General features: G+C 47.6%; 1 protein-coding gene across 1 annotated transcript in view; it reads left to right on the top strand.

Moving 5' to 3' along the window:
• LRP5 (LDL receptor related protein 5) overlaps window positions 1-25,675 on the top strand; it is a 124,813-nt gene that overhangs the window by 89,318 nt on the left and 9,820 nt on the right. Inside the window, exons 16-18 of the mRNA XM_058305069.1 lie at window positions 161-370; window positions 2,290-2,415; window positions 24,328-24,564. Coding sequence (XP_058161052.1) covers window positions 161-370; window positions 2,290-2,415; window positions 24,328-24,564 — 573 coding nt within the window. The remainder of the gene's footprint in view (window positions 1-160; window positions 371-2,289; window positions 2,416-24,327; window positions 24,565-25,675) is intronic.

The following is a 25,675-nucleotide window of genomic DNA, read 5'->3' as shown; positions in this document are numbered from 1 at the left end:
TGGTGGCTACCTCTGTCCCCCCGACCCCTGCTGGGCCTAGCCCTGCTGGTGGCCACCTCTGTCCCCCCGACCCCTGCCCGGCCCAGCCCCGCTGGCGGCCGCCTCCGTCCCCCACCCCACGGCGAGCCCCCGCTCATGCCTGGCCCCCGTGCCGCCGCAGGGGCCAACCGCCTGACCCTGGAGGACGACAACATCGTGCAGCCTGTGGGCCTGACCGTGCTCGGCAGCCACCTCTACTGGGTCGACCGCCAGCAGCAGATGGTTGAGCGCATGGAGAAGACCACCGGCTACCAGCGGACACGCGTCCAGGGCAGGATCGCCCACCTCACCGGCCTGCACGCCGTGGAGGGCGTCAGCCCGGAGGAGTTCTGTACGTGGGGGCTGGGAAGGGGCAGGGAGGGGGCCAGGCGAGGGGGTCAGGGCGACGGCCGCCTCCACCCCCGCCCAGGACCCCGACGGGGGCCGTGCTCATTCCCACGGCTGAGGGGTGCCTGCTCGGGGCTCGGCGCTGGGCGCTGAAGTTCAAGTGCACGGGTGTCCCCCGGGGCCTCTGTACTTGTCTTCTCCTGGAACAAACGACCGCAGACTTAGCGCCTTAGAATAGTGCATGTGTGACGCCCCACGGCTCTGTAGGGCGGACACCCGGGCAGCCGAAATCAAGGGCTCTGCTGGCCTGGGCTCTCAGCCGGGGGCTCTGGGGAAGAGCCCATTCCGGGCCCACTCAGGCCGTGGGCCAGAGCCCTGAGGATCCTGTTTTTTCCCGGCTGCTGGCCGGGCCTGCTCTCGGCTCCAGGCACCCCGTCTCGGCCACCGACAGCTTCCTCTTGCCGGGCCCCTCTCTGCCTTCCTCTTCTGGACCAGCCAGAGAAGCTGCTGTGCTGCCAATGGGCCCCCCCCGATTAGATCAGGCCCACCCTCAGATGGCGCCTCCCCCCCTTCCATGGGCTCAAGGTCACCCTAATGACATTGCTTTCGCCGTGTAGGATAACGGCTGATGGCGTGACAGCTCGTTGCGTTCACAGGGCTGGGGATGGCGGGGCAGACGTTCTGGGGTTCTGTCCCCCACAGCCTAGTTAGGAGCCTGCAGGACAGGGCCTGGGGAGACAGCCCTCTGCGCGGACCTCGCGTTTCGCTCTCGCCCTCTCCGTGTGCAGAGAGAGGTGTGTGTGTGTGTGTGTGTGTCCGCCCTCTCCGTGTGCAGAGAGAGGTGTGTGTGTGTGTGTGTGTGTGTGTGTGTGTGTGTGTCCGCCAGCCTGAGCGCAGGCACCCCCGCTCCTCCATCGTCTCCCTCTTCCTGTCTCTTCACACCTGGGCCGCCGGCTGGGGGCTCGGAGCTGCGGTCAGAGCAGGAGCAGGGTGGGCTCTGTCCCTGCCCTCGTCTGGCCACGGGGCGGGGGTGACCCTGGGCCTCGCCTTGGCCGGGGAAGGAGGCCGGCTGGTCCCCCTGCCGCCCTCTGCGCTCACCCTGGCCCTCAGCCTCCGCGTGTCTGCCCGCTCGCGGCCCTTGCCTCTCTGCTGCTGCGGGGTCTCCCCCTGGCCTCGTGGCTTCCTCTTCTGTCCGCTCAGCTCCAGACCCCTGGCAGCCGGCACAGGGTCTTGTCAAGAGCGCAGACCTGTCCTTAGGGCGCAGCACCCGCCCTGGCCTGGCTGAGCCCTTGCTCCCGGCTCGAGATCCAGGCTGGGGCCGGGCCCACCTGCAAGATCCCGGGGGCTTCCCGCCCGCCCCGCAGCTCCCCCACCTGCCCCCACTGCCCTTCACCAGCCCTGCGGCGCCGCGCGCCCCCTCACGCTCTGCGCCTCGTCTGAGCACCTTCCGCTGACTCTTCTGCCCTTGCCCAGCTCGGCCGCCGCTCTGTCACAGAGAAGCATTTTAAAAAGCTTCTTACTGTGGGAACAGATTTAAAATCAGAATTCCCGTTCTAACCGCCTCCACGCGTGCAATTCAGGGATGTTACTTCTCAGCGCTGAGCCGCCACCGCCACCGTCCATCCCCAGAACGTTTTCCTCCCCGCAGCCCGGCAACCCCTTGCCCGCTTTCTCTCCCTGTGAACTTGCCTGTTCTGGCAGATGAGCTGACGGCCTTCCTCCATTTTATCATGCAGAGATGCCAACAGAAGCTGCTCTGTAGGCTGCGGGGTGAGGAAGTGGGAGGGTCTCCTGCGGGGCCAGGCGTTCAGGGCGTGCCAGTTCTCCTGAGCGCTGGCCTGGCCCTCGTCCCCTCCACCCTCCAGGCTGCGGTCCTGAAGCGGGAGGCAGGGCTGTAACCGGCCTCCCGTCCTGTCTCTGCAGCGGCCCACCCATGCGCCCGGGACAATGGCGGCTGCTCCCACATCTGCATTGCCAAGGGCGACGGAACGCCGCGCTGCTCCTGCCCCGTCCACCTGGTGCTTCTGCAGAACCTGCTGACCTGTGGCGGTAGGTGTGACTGCAGCTCTTTCTGTTTGGACGGTGCATAGGGATGTTGCTGCCCAGCGTCCTTTTTTTAAAAAAAAGATTTATTTTTTATTTATTTCTCTCCCCTTCCTCCTCTGCCCCCTGTTGTCTGCTCTCTGTGTCCATTTGCTGTGTGTTCTTCTGTGTCCGCTTGGATTCTTGTCAGCGGCACTGGGAATCTGTGTCTCTTTGTTGTGTCATCTTGTTATGTCAACTCTCCGTGTGTGCGGTGCCACTCCTGGGCAGGCTGCACTTTTTTTGTGCTGGGCGGCTCTCCTTACGGGGCACACTCCTTGCGCATGGGGCTCCCCTATGCAGGGGACACCCCTATATGGCACGGCACTCCTTGCACGCATCAGCGTGCGCGTGGGTCGGCTCACCATACAGGTCAGGGGCCCTGGGTTTGAATCGTGGACTTCCCATGTGGTAGGCAGACTCCCTATCCACGGGCCAAGTCCTTTTCCTCCAGTTGATGCCACAGTCCCTGTGGCATCAGCTCTTCAGAGCAGACCATCCCTTCTTTTGCCCCCTTCTGTAAAATATACATCCAATGCTATGAATTTCCCTCAAAGCACTGCTTTGGCTGCCTCCTGCAATTAAAAAAATTACTAGAAAAGTTATGGGTTTACAGAATAATCATGCGTAAAACAGAGAATTCCCATATACTACCTTATTAACACCTTGTATATTAATGTGGTAGGTACATTAATTACCATTGATGACAGCACATTTTTATTATTATATTATTAACTGTAGTCCGTGGTTTAACTTAGGGTTTGCTGTGTGGTGCAATTACATGGATTTTTTAAAAAAAATTTATTTCCATATATACAATCGTCCATACAGCCTGATATTTCCTCCTTTAACCACATTCAGATAAAGATTTCAGTGCTGTTAATTATGTTCACAGTGATGCTACCATCACTACCATCTATTACCAAAACATTTCCATCATTCCAAATAGGAACCCTGTACATTTTAAGCCTTAACTTACCATTCCGTATCCCTACCCCATCTCCTGGTAACCTACATTCTAGATTCTGACTCTCTTAATTTGCTTACTCTAATTGTTTCATATCGGTGAGATCATACAATATTTGTCCTTTTATGTCTGGTGTATTTCACTCAACATGATGTCTTCAAGGTTCACCCATGTTGAAGCATGTGTTAGAACTTCATACCTTTTTAAGGCTGAGTAATACTGCATTATATGGATATACCATATTTTGTTTATCCATTTACAGTTGATGGACACTTGGATTGCTTCCGTCTTTTGGCAATTGTGAATAATGCCACATGAACTTTGGTGTGCAGGTATCTGTTTTGAGTACCTGCTTTCAATTCTTTTGGGTATGTACCTAGTGGTAGGATTGCTGGGTCATATGGTAAGTCTATATTTAACATTTTGAGGAACTTCCAAACTGTTTTCTATAGCAATTGTATATTTTTACATTGCCAACAGTAATGAATGAGTCTTCCTGTTTCTCTGCATCCTGTCCAATACTTGTAATTTTCCATTTTTTTTTTTAATAGTAGCCATTCTCGTGGGTGTGAAATGGTATCTCATTGTGGTTGCAATTTGCATTTCCCCAATAGCTAATGCTGGTGAGCATCTTTTCATATGCTTTTTGGCCATTTGTATATCTTTTTTGGAGAAATATCTGTTCAAGTCTTTTACTCATTTTTAAATTGGATTGTTTGTCTTTTTGTTTTTAGGTTGAAGGATTTCTTCATATATTCTGGGTATTAGACCTTTATCAGACATGTAGATGCCAAATATTTTCTCCCATTGTGTGGGTTGTTTTTTTACTTTCATGATAAAGTCCTTTGATGCACAAAAGTTTTAAATTTTGATAAGGTCCCGTTTATCTATTTTTTCTTTTGTTTTTTGTGCTTTAGGTGTGAAGTCTAAGATCTTGTGCCTAACACAAGATCCTGAAGAAGCTTTCCTAGGTTTTTTTTAGGAGTTTGATAGTTCTGAGCTTGTATTTAGGTTGTTGATCCAACTTGAGTTGATTTTTGTGTAAGGAGTGAGGTAGGGGTCCTCTTTCTTTCTTCTGCAAATGGAGATCCAGTTTTCCCAGCACCATTTGTTGAAAGACTATACTTTCCCAATTGAGTCATCTTTCCACCTTATCAAAAATCAGTTGGCCATAAAAGGATTGATTTCTGAGCTCTCAATTTGATTCTGTCTGTCCTTCTGCCAGTACCATGCTGATTTGATTACTATGGCTTTGTAATAAGATTTCAGATTGGGAAGTGAGTCCTCTAACTCCATTCTTCCTTTGCAAAATGCCTTCATCTATTTGGGGCCTCTCACCATTCATATAAATTTGATAGTTAGCTTTTCCATTTCTGCAGAGATTGTTGTGGGAATTTTGATTGGGATTGCACCGAATCTATAAATTGCTTTGGTAGGGTTGACATCTTAAAAATATTCAGTCTTCTAATTCATGAACATGAAATGTCCTATTTATTCAGATTTTCTTTGATTTCTTTTACCAGTGTTTTATAGGTTTCTGTGTATAAGTTCTTTATATCCTTGGTTAGATGTATTTCTAGATATTTGATTCTTTTAATTGCTATTGTAAATGGAATTCTTTAGTGTGATTTTTTTTTCTTCTGGTTGTTCATTGCTTGTGCACAGAAACACTACTGATTTTTCCATGTTGATCTTATAATACCCTGCCACTTTGCTGAATTCGTTTATTAGTTCTAGGAGCTTTGTTGTGGATTTTTCAGGTTTTTTACATATAGGATCATGTCATTGGCAAATAGGGAAAGTTATACCTCTTCCTTTCAGTTTAGATGCCTCATTTCTTTTTCTTGCCTAATTGCTTTTGCTAGAACTTCCAATACAAGTTGAATAATGGTGACAGTGGGCCTCCCTGTCCTGCTCCTGATCTTAGAGGGAAAGCTTTCAGTAGGACCTTAGCTGTGGCTTTTTCATATATGCCCTTCATCATTTTGAGAAAGTTTCCTTCTACTCTTAGTGTTCTAAGTGCTTTTATCCAGAAGGGGTGTCAGATTTTGTAAAATACCTTTTTTGCATCATTTGAGATGATCTCGTGGTTTTCTCCTTCATTCAGTTAATGTGGTATATTATGTTTGTTGATTTTCTTACATTGAATTACACTTGCATACCAGGGATAAATCCCACTGTCATGGTGTATAATTCTTGAAATATGGTGTTGGATTTGGTTTGCTAGCATTTTTAAAAAGTGTACAATCAGTGGCTTTTAGGATAATCACAGTATTCATCACCACAAAAACTTTAGAACAATTTCATTTTTAGAAAGAAAAACTCTATACCTCTTAGCAGTCAACATTCAATCCCTCTGTCCTTCCCCAGCCCTACATAGCCACTAATCTAATTCTGTCTTTATAAATTGATCTATAGTTACATTTTATATAAATAGTATCATATAGTATGTGGTACCTTCTGTCTGGATTCTTCCACTTAGCATAATTTTTTTCCTTGATATTATTAACATTTGTTCAGTTTCAAAGAAAAACAGTCTTACATAAGCAATTTTACCAATATTCATGTTTCACATGAGGTTTCACAATGTTATGCAGTCCCATGTTACATTTTTTAGGTTTCCTTTTAGTAATATATTAATGCATGACCTTAAATTTTTCCTTTCAATCATAGTTACACCCATATACTAGCACTGCTAGTTACAAACACTATAATGTGCTTTCACCTTTTCTATTCATTTCCAAAGATTACCAAACAAGTTGGTAATTTACCAGTTCTGCACAGGTTAACTCTCAGCTTTCTGTTCTCTACCTTCATTCTGTTTTCTGGTGACCTATATTCTAGTTATTAACTCCATGAGTTTACAATATATTTAGTTCATAGTAACACAATCATACAATATTTATCCTTTTGTGCCTGGCTCGCTTCACTCAACATAATGTCCTCCAGGTTCTTCCGTGTTGCCATGTGCTTTACAACCTCATTTTTTCTTAGAGCTGCATGATAATCCATCATGTGACTACACAGCAGTTTATCCTTTTATCGGTTAATGGATATCTAGGTCTTCTGGCAATCATGAATAATGCTGCTGTGAACATCGGTGTGCCAATGTCTGCTTATGTCACTGCTCAGTTCTTCTGGGTATATACCCAGTAGTGCTATTCCAGGTCGCATGGCAAATCTATATTCAACATCTTCAGGAACTGCCAAACAGTCCTCCAAGTGACTGTACCATTCTGTAATCCTACCAACAATGAATAAGTGTACCTATTTCTCTACATCCTCTCCAACACTTGTAGTTTTTTGTCTTAATAGTGGCCACTCTAGGGAAACGGACTTTGGCCCAGTGGTTAGGGCGTCCGTCTACCACATGGGAGGTCCGCGGTTCAAGCCCCGGGCCTCCTTGACCCGTGTGGAGCTGGCCACGCGCAGTGCTGATGCGCGCAAGGAGTGCCAGGCCACGCAAGGGTGTCCCCCGCGTAGGGGAGCCCCACGCGCAAGGAGTGCGCCCGTGAGGAAAGCCGCCCAGCGTGAAAAGAAAGAGCAGCCTGCCCAGGAATGGCGCCGCCCACACTTCCCGTGCCGCTGACGACAACAGAAGCGGACAAAGAAACAAGACGCAGCAAATAGACACAGAGAACAGACAACCAGGGGAGGGGGGGATTAAATAAATAAATAAATCTTAAAAAAAAAAAAATAGTGGCCACTCTAATAGGTGTGAAATGATATCTCATTGTGGCTTTGATTTGCATTTCCCTAATTGCTAGTGATGTTGAACATTTTTTCAAGTGTTTTTCTGTGATTTGTCTGTCTTCTTTGGACAAATGTCTATTCAAGCCTTTTGTACTTTTTTGGGGGGTAGGGTGGGAATTTAAAAAGAAATTTCTTTAGGAGGTACTGGGCATTGAACCCAGGACCTCATACATGGCAATCAGGTGCTCAACCACGGAAATACATCTGCTCTCCCTTTTGCCCATTTTTCACTTGGGTCATTTGTCTTTTTATTGTTGAGTTGTAGCATCTCTTTATGTATCATGGATATTAAACCCTTATCAAATACATGATTTCCAAATATTTTCTCCCATTGAGTTGGCTGCCATTTCACTCTTTTTTAAAAAATTTATTTCTCTCCCCTTTTCCCCCCTGCCCCAGTTGTCTGCTCTCTGTGTCCATTTGCTGTATATTCTTTTGTGACTGTTTCTGTTCTTATCAGCGGCCCTGGGAATCTGTGTTTCTTTTTGTTGCGTCATCTTGTTGTGTCACCTCTCCATGTGTGTGGTGCCATTCTTGGGCAGGCTGCACTTTCTTTCGTGCCAGGTGGCTCTCCTTACGGGGTGCACACTCCTTGCGCGTGGGATTCCCCTACGCGGCGGACACCCCTGTGTGGCAGGGCACTCCTTGCGTGCATCAACACTGCACGTGGGCCAGCTCCACACGGGTCAAGGAGGCCCAGGGTTTGAACTGTGGACCTCCCATGTGGTAGGCAGATGCCCTATCCATTGGGCCAAGTCCACATCCCCATTTTACTCTTGACAAAGTCCTTTGAGGTGCAAAAGTGTTTAATTTTGAAGAGGTCCCATTTATCTATTTTTTCTTTTGCTTGTGCTTTGGGTGTAAGGTCCAAGAAACCACCACCCACCACAAGGTCTTTAAGATGTTTCCCTACCTTTTCTTCTAGTAGTTTTATGGCCTTGGCTTTTATATTTAGGTCTTTGATCCATTTCAAGTTGATTCTTGTATAGGGAGTGAGATAGATGTCCTCTTTCATTCTTTTGTTTATGGATATCTGGTTCTCCCAGCACCATTTGTTTGAAGAGACTGTTTTGTCCCCTTAACATGGCTTTGGTAGGTTTGTCAAAAACCAGGTGAGGGAAGCGGACTTGGCCCAGTGGTTAGGGCATCCGCCTACCACATGGGAGGTCCATGGTTCAAACCTGGGCCTTCTTGACCCGTGTGGAGTTGGCCCACGTGCAGTGCTGATGTGTGCAAGGAGTGCCCTGCCACGCAGGGGTGTCCCCCAGGTAGGGGAGCCCTACACACAAGGAGTGCGCCACGTAAGGAGAGCCGCCCAGCACGAAAGAAAGTGCAGCCTGCCCATGAGTGGCGCCACCCACACGGAGAGCTGTCTCAGCAAGATGACGCAACAAAAAGAGACACAGATTCCCGTGCCGCTGACAACAGCAGAAGCGGACAAAGAAGAACATGCAGCAAATGAACACAGAGAACCGACAACTGGGGGGAGGGTGGAGGAAGGGGAGAGAAATAAATAAAAATAAATCTTTTAAAAAAAAAACCAAAAAAATCCCCCAGTTGACTGTATAGGTGAGGATTGGTTTCTGGATTCTCAATTCTATTCCACTGATCAATGTGTCTGTCTTTATGCTAGTACCGTGCTCTTTTGACCACTGTAGCTTTGTCATATGGCTCAAGGTCAGGCACTGAAATTCTTCCCGTGTTGCTCTTCTCTTTTAGAATGCTTTTGCCTATTTGGGTGCACTTTCTCTTTCAAAGGAATTTGATAATTACTGTAAAGTAGACTGTTGGACTTGTGATTGGTATTGCATTAAATCTATAAATTAGTTTGGGTGTAGTTGACGTCTTCCAATCCATGAACACCAGAAAGTCTTTCTAGGTCTCCATTTGTTTCTTTTAGCATTGTTTTGTAGTTTTCTACGTGTATGTCCTGTGCTTCTTTGGTTAAATTGATTCCTAGGATCTGAGTCTTTTTGTTGCTTTTTGTAAATGGAATTTTTTCCCTGATTTCCTCCTCAGATTGTTCAATACTAGTGTATAGAAACATTTCTTGTTTTTGCATATTGATCTTGTATCATGCCACTTTGCTGAACTCATTTATTAGCTTGAGTAGCTCTGTCATAGATACTTCAGAACTTTCTAAATATACCGTCATGTCATCTGTGAATAGTGACAGATTTACTTCCTCTTTTCCTATTTGGATGCCTTCTATTTTTTTTTTCCTTGTCTAATTTCTCTAACTAGAACTTCTAGCACAATGTAGAATAACAATGCTAACAGTGGGCATCCTTGTCTCGTTCCCGATCTTAGAGGGAAGCTTTCAACCTTTCCCCATTGAGTATGATGTTGGCTGTGGGTTTTTCATATATGCCATTTATCTTATTAAGGAATTTTCCTTCTATTCCTATATTGCAAAGTGTTTTTATCAAGAAAGGATGATGCCTTTTCTGTACCGATTGAGACAATCATGTAGTTTTTGCCCTTCAGTTTGTTAATGTGGTTATTATATTGATTGATTTTCTTATGTTGAACCAGCCTTACATACCAGGAATAGATCCCACTTAATTGTGATGTGTAAGTCTTTTGACATGCTGTTGGATTCTATTTGTGAGTATTTTATTTAGTTTTTTCTTTCTTTCTTTGTTTTTGTTTTTAAAAGGAGGTTGCAGGGATTGAAACTGGGATCTTGTACATGGGAACATGGGAAGTAGGCAATCAACCACTGAGCTACACCCGGCCCCCATAGAACTTTTGCCTCTATGTTCATTAGAGAGATTGGTCTGTAAATTCTTTTCTTACAGAGTCTTTATCTGACTTTGGTATTAGGGAAATGTTGGCTTCTTAAAATGTGTTGGGTAATTTTCCATCCTCTTCAATTTTTTGAAGAATTTAAACAGGATTGGTGTTAATTCTTCTTGAAATGCTTGGTAGAATTAATCTGTGAAGCCATCTGGTCCTGGACTTTTCTTTGTTTAGAAATTTTTGATGATGGATTCAATCTCTTTAAATGTGATTAGTTTGTTAAGTTCTTGTATTTCTTGTAGCATCAGCGTAGGTTGTTTGAGCATTTCTGGGAATTTGTCCATTTCATCTAGGTTGTCTAGTTTTTTGGCATACAGTTGCTCATAATATTCTCTTATGATTTTTATTTCTGTGGGATCAGTCATAACTTCCCCCTTTCATTTCTAATTTTATTTGCATCTTATCTTTTTTTATTTGTTAGTCTAGCTAGGGGTTTGTCAATTTTATTGATCTTCTCAAAGAACTGACTTGGTTTTGTTGATTTTCCCTACTTTTTGTTCTCAAGTTTGTTTATTTCTGTTCTAATCTTTATTATTTCTTTCCTTCTTCTTGTTTTGGGATTGGTTTGCTGTTCTTTTTCTAGTTTCTCCAGTTATTTAGTTAGATCTTTAATTTTAGCTTTCTTCTTTTTTTAAATATAGGCGTTTGGGGCTATAAATTTCCCTCTCAGTGCTGTCTTTGCTGTATCCCATAAGTTTGGATAAATTGCGTTCTCGTTTTCATTCATCTCAGTGTATTTACTAATTTCACTTACAATTTCTTCTTTGATCCTCTGATTATTTAGGTGCGTGTTGCCAGCTTCCACGCTTTTGTAAATTTACCTCTTTCCTGTCTATTACTGATTTCCAGTTTCAATCCATTATAATCTGAGAAGGTGCTTTGTATAATTTCAGTCTTTGCGTATTTACTGAGACCTGTCTCATGACCTGACATGTGGTGTAACCTGGAGAAAGATCCATGAGCACTTGAGAAGAATATGTAACCCGCTGAGTTTGGATGCAATGTTCTGTATGTGTCTGTTCTGTCTAGCTTGTTTATCACATTGTTCACGTTCTCTGTTCTCCTGTTGATCTTCTGTCTGTTGTTCTATCTAATGACGTGAGTGGGATGTTGAATTCTCTAACTACTATCCTAGAGATGGCTGTTTCTTCCTTCGGTTTTGAGTTTGCCTCATGTATTTTGGGATAAGTGCATAGATATTTATGACTGTAATTTCTTCCTGGTGGATTGTCCCTTTTATTAATGGCCTTCTGTAGCTCTTGTAACTTTTTGCTTTTAAAGTCTGTTGTATCCAATGTTAGTATAGATACTCTTGTTCTTTTTTTGATTACTAAACAAACCAGCTTTTCACTTTTAGCTGGTTTGTATCCCTGTGTCTGAGGTGAGGGTGTTGTAGGCAGCATATGGATGGCGCATGGTTTTTTTAATCATTCTGTCAGCCTGTACCTTTTGATTGGGGAGTTTAATCCATTCATATTCTATGATTTTACTGTAAATACATTATATACTTCGACCCTTTTGCCCTTTGGTTTTCATATGTCACATATGTCATATCTTATTTTCATTTTTTTACTCTTTTGCTTACCCTTTCTGCTCTTTTTTCTTCTGTACATTCCTCTAAGCCTTTCTTCTGTCTTTTTCTTTCAGGTGCTAAGGCTTCCTTTGATATTTCCTGAAAAGGTAGATTCTTTTTTATGAACTCTCTTGGTTTCTGTTTGGGAATATTTTAAACTCACCTTCATATTTGAAGGACAATTTTGCTGGATAAAGAATTCTTGGCTGGCAGGTTTTCTCTTTCAGTATCCTAATTGTATCATACCACTGTCTTCTCTCCTCCATGGTTTCTGGTGAGAAATGCGCACTAAGTCTTACTGTACATTCCTTGTGTGTGATGGATTGCTTCTCCCTTGCAGCTCTCAGAATTTTCTCTTTAGTTTTGACATTTGACTTCCTGAGTAGTGTATGTCTTGGAATAGTTCTATTTGCATTTAATCTGAATGGGGTACGCTATGCTTCTTGGACATGTAAATTCATGTCTTTCATGAAAGTTGGGAGATTTTCAGCCTTTATTTCCTCTAATCCTCTTCCTGCCCCTTTTCCCTGCTCTTCTCCTTCTGGAATGCCTGTGACTTGGATGTTGTTGTGCTTCATGTTCTCATTCCTCTACCTAAGCCCATGATCCAGTTTTTACCATTCTTCTCTCTGTTCTTTTCTCTCTTCAATTTCAGCTCTTCTCTCTTCTGCACCCCTTATTCTTTCTTGTGTCATTTTGAGTCTGCTGTTGTATGCCCCTAATGTGGTTTTGATCTCTCCTATCATGTCTTTCATTCCCTTGAGCTCTTTTACTTTTCTAATCAGGTTTTCAAATTCTTCTTTGTGCTCGCTCAGTTTCTTCTTGATGTCCTTTATCTCTTTAGCCATATTGTCTTTCAGCACATTGATTTGATTTTGGAGACTTGTGTGAATCTTGTTGGTCAATTCTCTTAAATCCTGTGTCTCATTTGGGACTTTGATATATTCTTTCGCTTGGGCCGTTTCTTCCGTTTTCTTCATATGGCTTGTAAAGTTTTGCTGTCTAGGCATCTGATTAGGGTGGTGAGTTACTCAGATGCTCAATTTCTTTCTCCTTTGTAGGGATTTAGTGGCAGGAGGCTGTGTGTTACTCCTCTTCTTTGATTCTTGGTTCAGTCTGTTCTGTGTCTTTAGGATTGTTCCTTTTAGTTGCTCAAATCTGGGTCCTGGTTGCAGTAATGGCCCAGACCCACTTCCAGGGACCTTGGGGAAGGAGGCTATAAAGACTGGAAAAAGCCTACGTTTTTACTTTTAATTTTCTCATGCGCACTTCCTTGTTTGGCCATAAGGTGGCGGTCTTCGCCAGCCCTCTCAGTTCAAAGCCTGGTGCGAGTTTGTTGGCTGCAGGAGGGACCTGCTCAGTGTGGTAGAGGATCCTGCCTGCAGGCTATCGAGAGTCTGGCAAATCAGCTTTCTCAGAAGCTGTTCTCCACCCTTTGCTGGCAGCCCCCCGTGTCCTCAACAACCAGTGCCCATCAGTAACGAGGGTGATTGAGGGGGCCGGGTCTCCAGTCCCAGGTCTCTCTAGTCCTTGCCGGCTCCCAAGGGCAACAATGGCTCCGCCGCACCCGGCCAGGAAGGGCGTGTGGGACACAGCAGGCCCAATTGGTTGGCCAAACCCGAATCAGCCTTGGGCTGCGTCCCTCTGTCTCCCATTTCTAAGGCTGGAGAATTCAAAATTGTCTGCGCGTGTTGTCGGGGCAGGGCGGCGGTGGTGACAGCTGCAGCTTCTACTCACGGACTTTAAGTCCTAGAACATTTTTTTCCAGGCCGTTGCTGCCTGTCCTCTAGATATTTTTCTGGGAGAGGAATGAGTCCTGTGTCTCTCTAATCCAACGTCTTCCTGGAAGCTGGATGCTTGTTGAAGGCTGGCTCGCTAGCATTTTGAGCATTTTTGCGTCTATATTGGTTTGTGATTTTCTTTCCTTGTGGTATCTTTAGCTGGCTTGGGTATGAGGGTGATGTTGGTCTCATAGAATGGATTAAAAGTGTCCCTTCCTCTTCAATTTTTTGGAGAAGTTTGAACACATTTGGAAATAACTTTCCTTGGAGTGTTTGGTAAAATTTCCCTGTGAAGCCATCTGATCCTGGGCTTTTCTTAGTTGGGGGTTTTTTGATTACTGATTAAATGTCCTTGCTAGTAATTTATTATCTGAGATCTTCTATTTCTTTTTTTCTTTTTTAAAAAAATTCATTGAAGTATATCATTCACACATAAACATACATAAACAATAAGCATATAGTCATAGTTGTGAACTTACAAAACAGACATACATAGCACCATACAGGACTCTTAACTCACTCTACCACCAATACCTTGCATTATTATTAAACGTTTTAAACTAGTGATTAAAGAACGTTGTCAAAATATTACTACTAACCAAAGTATTTTCCTCCAACCCATCCTATTATTAAGTGTATAGTAAAAGTTGTGGACTTAAAAAGCAAACATGCATAACATTATACAGGGGTCCCATACATCAACACTCCAGCAATACTTTGCATTGTCATGAGACATTTGTTACAAATTATGAAAGAATATTGTCAAAATTTTACTACTTATCATAGTCCTTATCTTACATTTGGTGTGTTTTCCCTCCAATCTACCCTATTATTATTTTTTAAATATAGTTTTTATGACAGAAGTTGTAAACTTATAAAAGAATCATGCACATGTGCAGAATTCCCAAACAACACCCCTCTATCAACACACCACACTGTGGTGGAACATTTGTTACAGATACAATAATATCATCTGATTGTTACCACCTCCGTAGTGTACATTTGGCACACATTCTCCATACTGCCCCATTATCAAGACAGTACATCTTGGGCATAGATGCAAGCATATTACATTATTACTGCTAACCGCAATCCATAGTTCACTCCAGTTGTTTTCCCCATGCTTTTCCACGCTCCTACCACCCTGCAGTAGTGACATACATTTGCTCTAGCTCACAAAGGACACTCTTGCATCTGTACCATCAACCACAATTCTCACCCACCTCTTGGTTTACTGTGTGATTCAGTTCTTAGATTATTCTCTAGCATCCTGTCAGTTGGCATTTACATCCCTAGTCTACCATTTTCAGCCACATCCCCATTTATAAACTAGCTGTTACTCACTATTTGTTACCATCCACTCTGTACATTTCCACACTTTTACATTAAAGCTCATTAAAACTTCTGCATACATTAAAATCAGTAGTCCATCTCAGTCCTCCTATTTCCTTTAAGAATCCACCACCTACCATGAGGGCTTGAAGATACTTTCCTACAATTTCTTCTAGGAGCTTTATGGTTCTTACTTTTATATTTAGGTTTTTGATCCATTCTGATCCATTTTGAGTTAATTTTCAGATAAGGTGTGAGATAGGGGTCCTCTTTTCTTCTTTTGGCTATGGATATCCAGTTCTTTCAGCACCATTTGTTGAATGGACTGTTCTGCCCGAGCTGTGTGGGTTTGACAGGCTTGTCAAATATCACTTGACCATGCACATGAGGGTCTGTTTCTGAACCATCAGTTCAGTTCCATTGGTCTATGTATCTGTCTTTATGCCAGTGCCATGTTGTTTTTACCACTATAGCTAGGTAATATAATTCAAAGGCTGGAGATGAGAGTTCGCTTTTTCTTTTTAATATGTTTTGGCTATGCAGGATCCCATACCCTTTCAAATAAATTTGGTAATCATGTTTTCAATTGTATTAGTCAGCCAAAGGGGTGCTGATGCAAAATACCAGAAATTGGTTGTTTTTTGTAAAGGGTATTTATTTGGGGTAGGAGCTTACAGATACCAGGCCATAAAGTTACTTCCCTCACCAAAGCCTATTTGGAGCAAGATGGCTGCCGACATCTGTGAGGGCTCAGGGTTCCTGGGTTCCTACGTTCCTGGGCTTGCTTTTCTCTGGGTTCAAGATTCCTTTCTTCCTTGGGCTGGCTTCTCTTTCCTCTGGGTGCTTACTTTTCGGGGCTCCAGCTCAAGTCTTCAGCATCAAACTCCAACATCAAAACTCCATCAGAAACCCTCAACTCTGTCCTTTGCCATGCCTTTTATCTGTGAGTCCCTACTCACTAAGGGATGGCGATTCAACGCCCTAATCATAACTAAGGTACAGATCAGATTACAAGCATAAGGCGGCAGACTTGGCCCAGTGGTTACGGCGTCTGTCTACCATGTGGGAGGTCCACGGTTCAAACCCTGGGCCTCCTTGACCCATGTGCAGCTGGCCCATGTGCAGTGCTGATATACGCAAGGAGTGCTGTACCACGCAGGGGTGTCCCCCGCATAGAGGAGCCCCACACGCAAGGAGTGTGCCCCTTAAGGAGAGCCACCCAGCGTGAAAGAAAAGTGCTAGGAAGGTGCCACACACACGGAGAGCTGACACAACAAGATGACGCAACAAAAAGAAACACAGATTCCTGTGCCGCTGACAACAACAGAAGTGGACAAAGAAGACACAGCAAATAGACAGAGAACAGACAACCAGGGTGGGGGGGAGGGGAGAGAAATAAATAAATAAATCTTAAAGATTACAAGCATAATCCAATATTTCTTTTTGGAATTCATCAATAATATTAAACTGCTACACCATTATAAATAATGCTGGTGGAATTTTTATTGGAATTGCATTGAATCTGTATATCAATTTGAGTAGAATTGACATCTTTATGCTATTTAGTCTTCCAATCCATGAGCACAGAATGTTCTTCCAGTTACTTTAGGCCTTTTTTGATTACTTTTAACATTGAGTTGCAGTTTCTGAATATAAATGCTTTACATCATTGCTTAAGTTTATTCCTGACTATTTGAATTTCATCTGTCATGTTTTATTTTCCCCACTCTTTTGACACTTTCCGTTACTTTAATTTATATAATCTTCATTTCTAAACTCTCTTCCAGGCCTTTCTCTCCTGTCTTTTCTTTTCAGGCTCTAGCACACCCTTTACCATTTCCTGAAAATCTGGTCTCTTGGTTAGACATGCTCTCGTTTCTGTTTATCTGTGAATATTATAATCTCGCTCTCATTTTTAAAAGATAGTCTTGCCAGATATAAGATTTTTGGCTGGAAGTTTTTCTCCTGTAGTATCTTAAATATATCATACCACTGTCTTCTTGCCTCCATGGCTTCTGGTGAGAAATCAGCACTTAATCTTATTGGGTATCCTTTATATGTTATGCATTGTTTTTCTCTTGCTGTTCTCAGAATTCTCTTTGTCGTTGGCATTTGACATTCTGATTAGTATGTGTCTCGGAGTTGGTCTATTCAGATTTTTTTGGATGAAAATACGTTGTGCTTCTTGGACATGGATATCCCTGTCCTTCAATTGGGTTGGGAAATTTTCTACCATTATTTATTCACATATTCCTTCTGTCCCTTCTTCCTTCTCTTCTCCTTCTCGGACACCCATGGCATGTACGTTTGCATGTCTTTTGCTGGCTTTAAGTTCCCTGAGACCTTGTTCAATGTTTTCCATTCTTTTCGTCATCTCTTTTTTTGTATGTTCACTTTCAGAGGCCATTTCTTCAAGCTCACCAATCCTTTCTTCTGCTTCCTCAAATCTGCTATTATATGATTCCAATGTTTTTAAAAGTTCATTTATTGTGCCTTTCATTCCCATAAGATCTGCTGTTTTTCTATGTATGCTTTCAAATTCTTTGTGCTCGTCTAGTGTCTTCTTAATATCCTTTATCTCTTTAGTCATCTCATTGAATTTATTATGGGGATTTGTTTGAATGTCTGTGATTAGTTGTCTGTGTGTTGGTTTTTATAAGGGATTTATTAGGGATAGGAGCTTACAGTTCCAAGGCTGTGAAATATCAAAATTGAGGTAGCAGCAGAGATGTTCTCTCACCAGAGCCAGCTGCCACGTGGTGAAGCAAGATGGCGGCTGGTCTCTGCCAGGGTCTTTGCCTTCTGTTCCAGAATCTACCATCTCTTGGAGCTCAGCTGAGAGCGAGCAGAGACAGGGCTTGTCTCTTACCGGGTCTTCTCTCTCAGCCTCAGCTGCTCTGCTTTCTTCCTGAGTTCAGCTGTGAGCTGTCAGGCATGTGGCTCTTCCCTCCCTGGACCTCAGCTCTTTGAGCCTCTCAGGCTTCTCTCCTTGAGCTCAACTGTGGGTGAACCTGGAGTCCTTTCTCTCACATGCAGGATCAGATATGGTGGCTTCCTTTTCTTCTGTGTGTGTGTGTCTCTGTGTCTCCATTTATGCCAGACTCAGCAAGAGGGCAGAGGCTCAACCTGAGTCATGCCTCACTGATGGAGTCCAGTCAAAAGGATCTCACATCCACAGGAATGGATTAGTTCAAAAATACCATCTTTTTGTTTGTGGGACTCACCAAATTAAAACTGTCATATCCTCCTCCTGTGGATGGGTCATCATTTCTTGTTTCTTTGTCTTGTGCTTTGTTGCACACTGTATACGTTGATATTTTTAAAGGTTACCTCTGGGATTGTATTAGTCAGCCAGAGGGGTGCTGATGCAAAATACCAGAAATTGGTTGGCTTTTGTAAAGGGTATTTATTTGGGGTAGGAGCTTACAGATACGATGCCATAAAGCATAAGTACTTCCCTCACCAAAGTCTATTTTCATGTGTTGGAGCAAATAGCTGCTGACATCTGTGAGGGTTCAGGCTTCCTGGGTTCCTCCCTTCCAGGGTCTTTCTTCTCTCTGGGTTCAGGGTTCCTCTCTGCCCAGGGCTTGCTTCTTCCTGGGCTCAGAGTTCCTCTCTTCCTGGGGCTTGCTTCTGTTTCCAGTGTGAGCTTACTTCCTGGGGCTCCAGCTTCAGGCTTCAGCATCAAACTCCAACATCAAAAGCCCTCGACTCAGTCCTTTGTTATGCCTTTTATCTGTGAGTCCCCACCCCTTAGTGGTACCCTCTCATAACTTAAACACACCCAGGTACACACCAGATTACAAACATAATCCACTATCTATTTTTGGAATTCATAATCATATCAAACCTGCTGTACTCCACCCTCTGAATTCCAAGAAGACATTACAATATTTAAAAAAACCTTAAATTAGTAACAATGCAAGTACTAAATCATATCACAATCAATTTAAAGAAATACAGTTTGTCTTGGGGCAAAGTCCTGTCTGCTATAGACCTCTGAAACTTAGAAAACAACTTATATGATACAAATGGACAGATACAGGATAAACATTTTTATTACGATAAGGAGCAATTGGGAGGGAAACATGAGTCATGGGTCCTCTACAGTTCAGTAGACCTGCAGGGCATCCTCCATTCGACCTCAGTCTGAGAGTCATTCTTATGATGGTTTCTTCTCCTTGGGGCCTTATGGGAACCCACCCTTTCCACAGGCTTCCCAAGGGCCATTTTCTTGGTTCCACCCTCATCAAGCATCTGGGTGTGACCAAGCTCCAGACCTCGCCCCCCAAGAGTGTTGGGGTGATTGCCACACCTCACCCAATCTTTGGGTTAGAGTCTTAACCCCCCTAGTACAGTGATGTGAGACAACATTCCCTCTAACCTTTGGCAAACAGGCTCAACCCTCTCAGAGCAACAGGTTGACCTCTTGGCCTTCCCTAACCTTTGGGGGACAGGTCCACCCCTCTGAGACCTGTGGGGTGCTGACATTAACCGCCCTAATCCTTGAGGAATGTGCTCCACCACCCTCTCTGCACCCTGGGGCAGCAAAACTCTCCCAGAACACCGGACAGGAACATTCACTCTCTTAAAATGCTGGTACAAACTCACCCTCTCTGTACACATGGGTGGGGTTCCTCTCTTGGCCCAAGGTGATGTCCTAATTCCAGATCTCAGCTTCCAGGGTTTTACTCTTTAAGCTGTTTCTTCTTCAGTCTCTTCTTTCCATGTCCCTTTTAGTCCAGGCTGACAGTGGTTTTGTTCATACAGCTCTCTCAAAAACCGTGTTGGCTTAGCATGCAAGAAGCAGGGGTCCAAGCCATCAGACAGTAAAACTTTCCACAAGTCTTTCCTAGATAATTGCATCTTCAATCTTGATTTACAAGTCCCAAGTTTAGTTAAGTTCTCAAATGGGGCACTGTTATCTGGGAGCTTCATTTCTAGAGGCTTAGAATTTCCAGAATCAGTTTCTGTTTTCTTTGTGCCCAACAGTTTAGTCCTCAGCTTATCTCTCTTGTCTAGCATTTTACTGTAAGCTGCAAGGAGAAGCCAGGCTGCATTATTTGAGTTTACTTTGGAAACTTCTTCAGCTAAATGCCCAGGCTCACCATTTTCAAATTCTGCCTTCCCTAAAACACCAGGAGTTAATCTTAGTAAGTTCTCTGTGACTTTATTTTTTTTTATTTTTTTATTTTTAAAGATTTATTTATTTATTTAATTTCACCCCCTCCCCCGGTTGTCTGTTCTTGGTGTCTATTTGCTGCGTCTTGTTTCTTTGTCCGCTTCTGTTGTCGTCAGCGGCGCGGGAAGTGTGGGCGGCGCCATTCCTGGGCAGGCTGCTCTTTCTTTTCACGCTGGGCGGCTTTCCTCACGGGCGCACTCCTTGCGCGTGGGGCTCCCCTACGCGGGGGACACCCTTGCGTGGCGCGGCACTCCTTGCGCGCATCAGCACTGCGCATGGCCAGCTCCACACGGGTCAAGGAGGCCCGGGGTTTGAACCGCGGACCTCCCATGTGGTAGACGGACGCCCTAACCACTGGGCCAAAGTCCGTTTCCCTCTCTGTGACTTTAAAACACGCATCGCGTTTCCTACGGTTTCCAATAATAATAGTTTCATCATTTACTCCTAAAGCATCATACAAAGTCTCTTTAGCTATCAGTAGTTTATTCAAAGTGATCTAGGCCTTTTCCATCAAGCCTCTCAAAATTCCTCCCAAAAATACCCCTTCCCCATTAATAAAACTGTTCCAGCATTTCGGAAATTGCAGTGCACTTCCCCACTCCTTGGTACCAAATTCAGTAAATAGTCAGGGGTGCTCTTGGGAAACAGAGTCAACAAGAGGTATCTGTCAATAGTATGTGATTTTATAAGAGTCTCTCATGTGACCGCGGGCATGCACAAGTCCAGGTTCTGCAGGCAGGCTGCAACCCGGGCTCCAGTGAAAGTCCAGTGAAGGTTCTTGATGAGTTCTGGGAGATGTTGGCTGTCCAAAGATGAGCTGGAAATTCTCTCTTAATAATGGAATCACTTCCCCTTTTATGACGTTCAAAGCATCACTCATTGCTGATGGCAGTCTCCCTGATTGATGTCATTGTAATCAGCTATCTATGATTTACCACTGTAGTAGTCAATGGTGATTAAAGTCCATAAAATGCCTTTGAATTACAGTTAGCCTAGTGCTTGCTTGACCAAATAACTGGGCACAGTTACCTGGCCGAGTGGACACAATAGCCTAACCATCACAGGAATTTACTCCCCGAGATGTCTGTTTCTTGATTTTGTAACCAGAGTGACTTGCGCTTCAGTTCTCCTGTCAGGTCTGGCCCAGGCACACGTAGAATGCAGGGTCCGCCCTGCCTTTCCTGGGCCTGCAGCATGTTCTCATGGCCTGGGCTTCCTTGCTCAAGAGTGCCTCTGCTTACAGAGTTTGGATGCCTTCTCTGTTCCCCAGGAGACAGACCTGCCTCTCCCGGGTGTTTACAGCAGGAGATCCTTTGCCCCAGGCCATCCACCCTTGTAGTTTCTTACACCCCTTTTGTTTTCACAAGCTGCTTTCACCCGGAGGGCAAATTCCGGGAGTGGGGACACACTGGAGCGGAATTTCCCAGGTCAGTCTCTCCCAGCTGAAACAGGGCCAGGGGCCCACGAAGGGTCACAGTGTGGCTCCAGACTGCCCTGGGGACAGGAACGGGGGCGGGGGGGGGGGGGGGGGGGGGCGGGCCAGGGTCCTCAGGGCTCCCCAAAGCTGAGTTCACGGCCCGCCCGGCAAGTGTGAGCCCTGGGTGAACTGTCCCCGGCAGCCCTGAGGAGTGTAGTGTTTTGAAGGCTCTTCGGCGCTGCCTTTATCTGGGGCAGGTGGTTCAGCGGCTGCTCTCAGAGCTCCCCAGCTACCTAAAGCCGCTAGTAAAAGCTGCGATCGGTTATCGGCCTTGCCCACCTCTCATCTTGGCAAAGAGGACTTTTGTGTCCTTTTTTTGTCACCGGCAGGCTAGGCAGAGGCCAGATCCCATGGCAGCCTGCCTCACAGTGGAGGGCGGAGGCGGGTAACCTCCAAAAAGTGTGGTCTTTACCGCACCTTACCAGCTCCTCCCTCTGCTGCTCGCTGGATGCTGTGCAGTGCTTCAGACAGCTCCTGCCTATTTATTGGCTGTTCCGGTGGAAGGCCTGAGTTCTGGAGCATCTTCCCTGCCATCTTCCCTAATTCTCCTGCATTCCACAGGTTTTTTTTTTTTTTTTTTAAGATTTATTTTCTTTATTTATCCACCCCCCTCGTTGTTTGTACTCGCTTTCTGCTCTCAGTGTCCATTTGCTGTGTGCTCTCTGTGTCTGCTCATCTTCTCTTTAGGAGGCACCGGGAACTGAACCTGGGACCTCCCATGTGGAAGAGAGGCGCTCAATCACCTGAGCCACCTCAGCTCCTTTGTTTGTTGTGTCTCTCATTGTCTTTCCTCTTTGCATCTCTTTTGTTGTATCAGCTTGCCGCGCCTGCCTGTTGTGCCAGCTCACCTTCTCCAGGAGGCACCGGGAACTGAACCCGGGACCTCCCATGTGGTAGGCGGAAGCCCAGTCGTTTGAGCCACATCCGCTGCCCTCCTCAGATTTTGATAAGTTGCACTTTTTTTAGGAGGTATCAGGGATTCATCCCAGGCCCTCCTACATGGGAGCAGCGCTCAACCACTGAGCTATACCTGTTCCCGATAAGTTGCGCTCTTGTTTTCATTTAGTTCAAAATAGTTCTCCATTTCTCCTGAGGTTTCTTTGACCTGTGTGTTATTGAGAAGTGTGTTATTTAACCTCCATGCCGGTGGAGATGCTCCGGCTCTCTTTGTGTCACTGATCTCTAGTTGAATTCTGTCGTGGTCTGAGGGCAGAGGATGCGTGTCTGTTCTCGTAAACGTGCTGAGGGTGGCTCCTGTGGCCGCTGGGTGGAGCAGGTCAGCTCCGAGCGGCCGGCGGTGCTGGCGAGGCCTTCAGAGCCCTCTCGGCCGCTCTCTGCCTGCCAGGTCTGCCAGCCATTGACGGTGTGGAAGCGCCAGCTCCGGCAGTGGATTTGTCTGTTTCTCCTCGTTGTCCTTCCCTGCGGCGGTGTGGGGGGTGGTCAGGGACGTGGAACGGAGGATCAGAGAGACCTGGGTTTGGGAAGCAGATTTGGCCCAACTGACAGAGCGTCCGCCTACCACATGGGATGTCCAGGGTTCAAACCCAGGGCCTCCTGACCTGAGTGGAGCTGGTCCACACGCAGTGCTGATGCGCACAAGGAGTGCCGTGCCACACAGGAGTGTCCCCACGTAGGGGAGCCCCACGTGCAAGGAGTGTGCGCCTCACAGGAGAAATGCCCGGTGCGAAGAAAGCACAGCCAGCGCAGGAGTGGCACTGCACACTCGGAGAGCTGATGCAGCAAGATGACGCAACAAAATGAGACACAGATTCCCAGTGCTGCTGACAAGAATAAAAGCGGGCACAGAAGAACACACAGCGAATGGACACAGAGAGCAGACAGCGTGGGGAGAGGAGGGAAGAGAAATAAATAAAAAATAAATCTTGGGGGGGGGGTAAGACCTGGGTTCGAATCCCAGCTCTGCCACGTGACCCGCCCCACCACTTGACTGCTCTAGCCTCTGCCCCCTCAGCTGTGAACTGGGGGTGTTATGAGCACCTGCCTGGCCATGCCCTGGTGGGGACAGCCACCGCTGAGGTGCCTGGGAACGCCAGCTGGTGTTTGTCACGGGGGTGGTGGCGGGCGTGGCAGTTTTGGGTCACCCAGGGGAGCCCCAGGCGCTTCCTCTCCTCTGTCTCGTGTCCCCTGGGACCTGGCCTGTGCCTCTCCCCTCCTCCTCTGTGAGCCCTTGGGGGATGGGGTCAGGTGTCCTCATGCCTATTCTTCTGGCCTCTGTCCCATGACCCTGCACCGTGTCCTGTCCCCTCCTGGTGTGGTGAGTGGATGGAGGGCTGCACCGCCCAGTGCTCGGCTTTCCCTGGTGACTGGCCGTGGTCACCCCAGCAGGAGGTGGCCTGGCCCCGGGTCCCCGGCCCTCCCAGCTCAGTGCCCTCATGTGGGGGAGCCTACCCCCATCGTACCCCCACCGCTGCCCCTGGGGGTGCCCCCGTGGTGCCCTCCTTAGCCCCGGACGGCTGGCTGCAGGCCGGCGGTGTCTGCGCCACAGCAGGGTGCCCAGGCTTGTCCCTCGGAGGGGGACGTGCCCCAAGCACTTCCCCGCCCTCCCACTCTCCAGGGGGGCCTGAGCCACGCCAGGCTCGTGCACACGCGTGGGCTGCGCATGGCCCGGGCCGCAGGGGCACGTCTCCAGCCAGGAGGGACAGGGCTGGGTCCCCGGAGGCTTTGCCGGTGCCCGGATGGGCCCTGCCTGCTGCTCAGCCATCAGGGCTGTGCCGCCGGCCTCAGCGCCTTCTCGCTGCCGCCGGAAGCTTCGGTGCCCAGGCAGCCCCCCCTTTTCCTGCCGGATTTGAAAGACTCCTGGCTTTTGGGACACGTGGCTTTATATGCCTGCTGGTCGCTGGAGATGGGACGCCGAACGGGTGATGGCGGCGATGGCGGGTGTGGACGCCGTGCCCGGGGCTCAGGGCACGTGGTGGACCCCAGGGGGTCCCTTTCCTGGTTTGCCCCCCCTCCCCGGGCAGCCTGTGACTCTGTGTTCTGTCCCCCACTCAGAGCCGCCCACGTGCTCACCCGACCAGTTTGCCTGTGCCACGGGGGAGATCGACTGCATCCCCGGCGCCTGGCGCTGCGACGGCTTCCCCGAGTGCGACGACCGCAGCGACGAGGAGGGCTGCCCCGTGTGCTCGGCCGCCCAGTTCCCCTGCGGGCACGGCCAGTGCGTGGACCTGCGCCTGCGCTGCGACGGAGAGGCCGACTGCCAGGACCGCTCGGATGAGGCCGACTGTGACAGTGAGCGCCGCCGCGCTGGCCGCCCGGGGCGAGGGGGAGCCACAGCGCAGAGCGTGCCCCCCCGCTCTTGGACGGGGCTCAGGCGCGGGCTGGGCCTGTGCGGCCTCCGCCGGCGGGGAAACCCCGCTCCTTTCCAGCGTGGGAGGCCGGGAAGCGAGTTTTAGGCCCAAGGAGGAGAAGCCTGCGGGCAGAGCCCCCTGCCAGGCCGTGTGGCCTGAAGGCCCCGTGAGAGCCGCTGCCTTACCCCCCGGGTCTTCGCAGGAACCCGCGGCCAGTCTAGCCTTCTGCTGGAGGCTCCCAGGACTCGGGCCGTGGCAAGTTCCCAACCCTGCAGGCGGTGCTGGCTTCCGCGTCACGTCCCTTTCCCCCTCACTGGTTTCTGGTGACCCACTGGGTTACAAAGGGATTTGTTTAGGCGTCCTGGGCCCACTGTGACCAGCAGGTTTCTTATTAGACCGTGACTGTGATGTTCCCTCCCTGCTCCCTCTCTAAACGTGGAAGGCTGCAGGCTTGGTGCTGCTTTAGAGGCCCCCCCACCCCGTGCAGGTCAGGGGTGCCTGCTCTCCCACCCCTGGTGCAGGGCTCCTGGGGCAGGGCGGGGGGGAGCTCAGATGGTGATGGACGGGAGGCCGGGCTGGGGAGGGCTGAGCCCGGGCCCCCGGGTCCTCCTGATGGCGCCGCGGCTCCTTCCAGGCCTGGCAGCCATGGGGAGGAGAAGGCAGCAGCAGTCCAGGCGCCCTTTCCCCGCCTCTTCGTCCTCCTCGGGGCCGCATCGTCCCGGCCCCTCGCCGGCTGCCTCTGCCCTCCTAGTCGAGCGCAGCACCCGCCCTCACCTGAGGAAGCCGGCTCCTGGGGCAAGCCTCCCCCGTAACCCAGCGGGCCTGTGCGGGGCTGCGTGGTGCCCCTGCATCCCCGCTGGGGCAGGGGGACTGCCAGGACTCGGGGCAGGGGGGGGGTGAAGCCGACTCGGTGTGCGCCCACGAGCTGGTCTGGGGGAGCACCCCGATGCTTGCTCTGTGTTCGAAACCCAACTTCCTCACTGGGTCTCAGTGGGGCCTGCGAGCACCTGTTGTACCACCAGCTGGCGTTGGGTGCTCTGGGCCTGCGGTGC

This window comes from Dasypus novemcinctus, chromosome 10 (assembly GCF_030445035.2).
Source record: "Dasypus novemcinctus isolate mDasNov1 chromosome 10, mDasNov1.1.hap2, whole genome shotgun sequence".
Classification (NCBI taxonomy): domain Eukaryota; kingdom Metazoa; phylum Chordata; class Mammalia; order Cingulata; family Dasypodidae; genus Dasypus; species Dasypus novemcinctus.
This window is presented reverse-complemented; position numbering and strand designations above follow the sequence as displayed.